This window comes from Canis lupus, chromosome 20 (genome assembly GCF_003254725.2).
Source record: "Canis lupus dingo isolate Sandy chromosome 20, ASM325472v2, whole genome shotgun sequence".
NCBI lineage: Eukaryota > Metazoa > Chordata > Mammalia > Carnivora > Canidae > Canis > Canis lupus.
In genome coordinates, this window is record NC_064262.1 from 1,608,852 (window position 1) to 1,610,994 (window position 2,143).

General features: G+C 47.1%; 1 protein-coding gene across 1 annotated transcript; it reads right to left on the minus strand.

Annotated features, from left to right (window-relative positions):
* Window positions 1–260: 260 nt before the first annotated feature.
* PRR20G (proline rich 20G) lies at window positions 261–797 on the minus strand. The gene has a single exon (XM_025451619.3). It carries the CDS (start codon window positions 795–797, stop codon window positions 261–263), a length of 537 nt encoding a protein of 178 aa, XP_025307404.2.
* Window positions 798–2,143: the final 1,346 nt, after the last annotated feature.

The window sequence follows — 2,143 nt, forward strand, 5'->3', positions numbered from 1 at the left end:
CAGACTGAGACAGAGAAGGACAAGAAGAGATTACAGATTTATTTCAGTAAGTATTGAGGGACTAAAGGCATCCACATCTTTGAAAAAACAAAAGGAAGAGACAACAAGTGGCATGGGCAGCATACCTGTGACCTGGGTCTGGATAACATGAGGTGGAGGTGAGAAGTGGGAACAGTGGGTGGGGACAGAAATAGGGACTTGGGTTTGGGCAGGGAGAAACATCCAGGTCAGACACAGGGGCTGGTGGCAAGTGATAGAGCTCAGTATGCGATGTGGGTGAAAAATTCTGGGACCCCGTACACAAAGGTACCACAGGGAGTCTGTGTGAAGAGCAAGGCTGAGCCCTCCAAGGGTCTGAACCCTAGGCAGGCATAGACGGATGAAGTTGGGGAATTTGTGAGAACCCAATACCCAGAGGCATTGGGCACTGCCTGCAGTCCTGTACCAGGCTGGACTGAATGGGAGCCAGGGCCTTGCAGCCCATCTCCATGAACTGATGTTGCTTCAGTAAAAGGGAAGGATGGGGTCTGCCTGGCTTCTGGTTCCACATGGTGGCTTGGCTCTTCACGGTGATCTGGATCCACATGAAGACCTGGTCGTAGCATGCGTCTTGGCCTCACCTGGAGATCAGGGTCTCTGCGAAGGTCTGTCCCCCTGAGGTGGCCTCTTCCTGCCTGATGACTTCTTCCCCCATGGCGGCCTTGGCCTCTCTCTCCAAGATGAGCCATGAATCCTCGGGTCTCACATCTCATGGGTTTCACATAAACAATGGGTTTTGCAGGGCCATCAACTTTCATGGTGCCTTCATTTTCCATACCAAAGTGGCCTGGCTCCTGAGAATGCACATCTGAGGTGAAACAGAAAAGCAGAAAGTGGGAAGAAGAAATCAGAGCTTTTCTAGGAAGCTTTGGGGCCAGGAGAATGGGAGGGAGGGTATGAGGTGCTCCAGGAGATCCCCATCTGCCAAGGACCTGTAATGTATAGCACTTCCCCCTGGTCATGTAATTTGGTCCTCCCCACCACCTGTCCAGATAGGTAATTGCCATTCCCCATTTCACTGATGGGTAAACTGACTCTAGATTCATTTGAATTCACTAGATTCAATTTTAATCAAAGTGACAGTCCTTGCCCTCACCAAGCTTAAACTTCAATAGAGAAGACCATCAGAACAAAACAAAAAAATATAATGTCGGTAATAGGTGACAGGTTGGAAAGTAAAATAATTAGGATATAACAAGCAAGGTGGTTTTGAACCCAGAGTGCCTGGAATTTTATCTTTTTTTAAAGGTATTTATTATTTTTAAGTAATCTCTACACTGAACATGGAACTAGAACTCACAACACTGAGATCAGGAGTTGCACACTCCACCAATTGAGCCAGCCATTCACCCCATGGAATTTTATCTTAACTTACCTGTGATGGGCCTCAACTTCCACTTTCATGAATTGATATGATACAAATTGATATGTAATACATTGATATGTGTTACAAAAACTTGGTTACTAAGACCAAGTACTTACATTAGTGTCATCTTATCATGTACTTGGGGGTGGGAGGAGTTAACAAAAAGCTATAGGTCAGGACCCCAGGAATGAGCAATATTTAGCAAGGCCAGGGCAGAGTGGGGAGGGAGAGGATTCCCATGGGGGCAGAGACTGGGCAGGCTTCCAAAACTGAAAGAAGCCTGGACCAGCTATAGGATAGCACAGCAGGAGGGAGAAGCTCACAAGGACCCCTTTAAGCTAAGCCAAGTTTTAGTTTATCCTAAGATCTAAGGAGAGCCACTGAAATGTTTTAAGGCAGGGAGCAAGTCATCATGTTTGGACTTTGGAAAGTGAAGTGTGGACATAGAAGGCACGAAAGGCTGGGGAGAGTGAAGAGGGAGGTAAGCAAAGGCAACAGGAACACAGGGATATCCCGAAGACAGGCTGGATGAAAGGGAGCATCTGGGGCCCCAACTTCCCTGTTTGTCTGCAGGGCACTTTCCTGATTATCTGTTAAGCACACTCCTGCTGCCATTTTCCTTCCTCCAACAGAGAGAGATGAAGCTGTTTCCCCAAGGTAGAACTCAAGGGAGAAGATGCAATTTTGGATGGCAAAAATGTGTTCAGTATTAGGCTTATGATGATGAGGTGTTTGTGC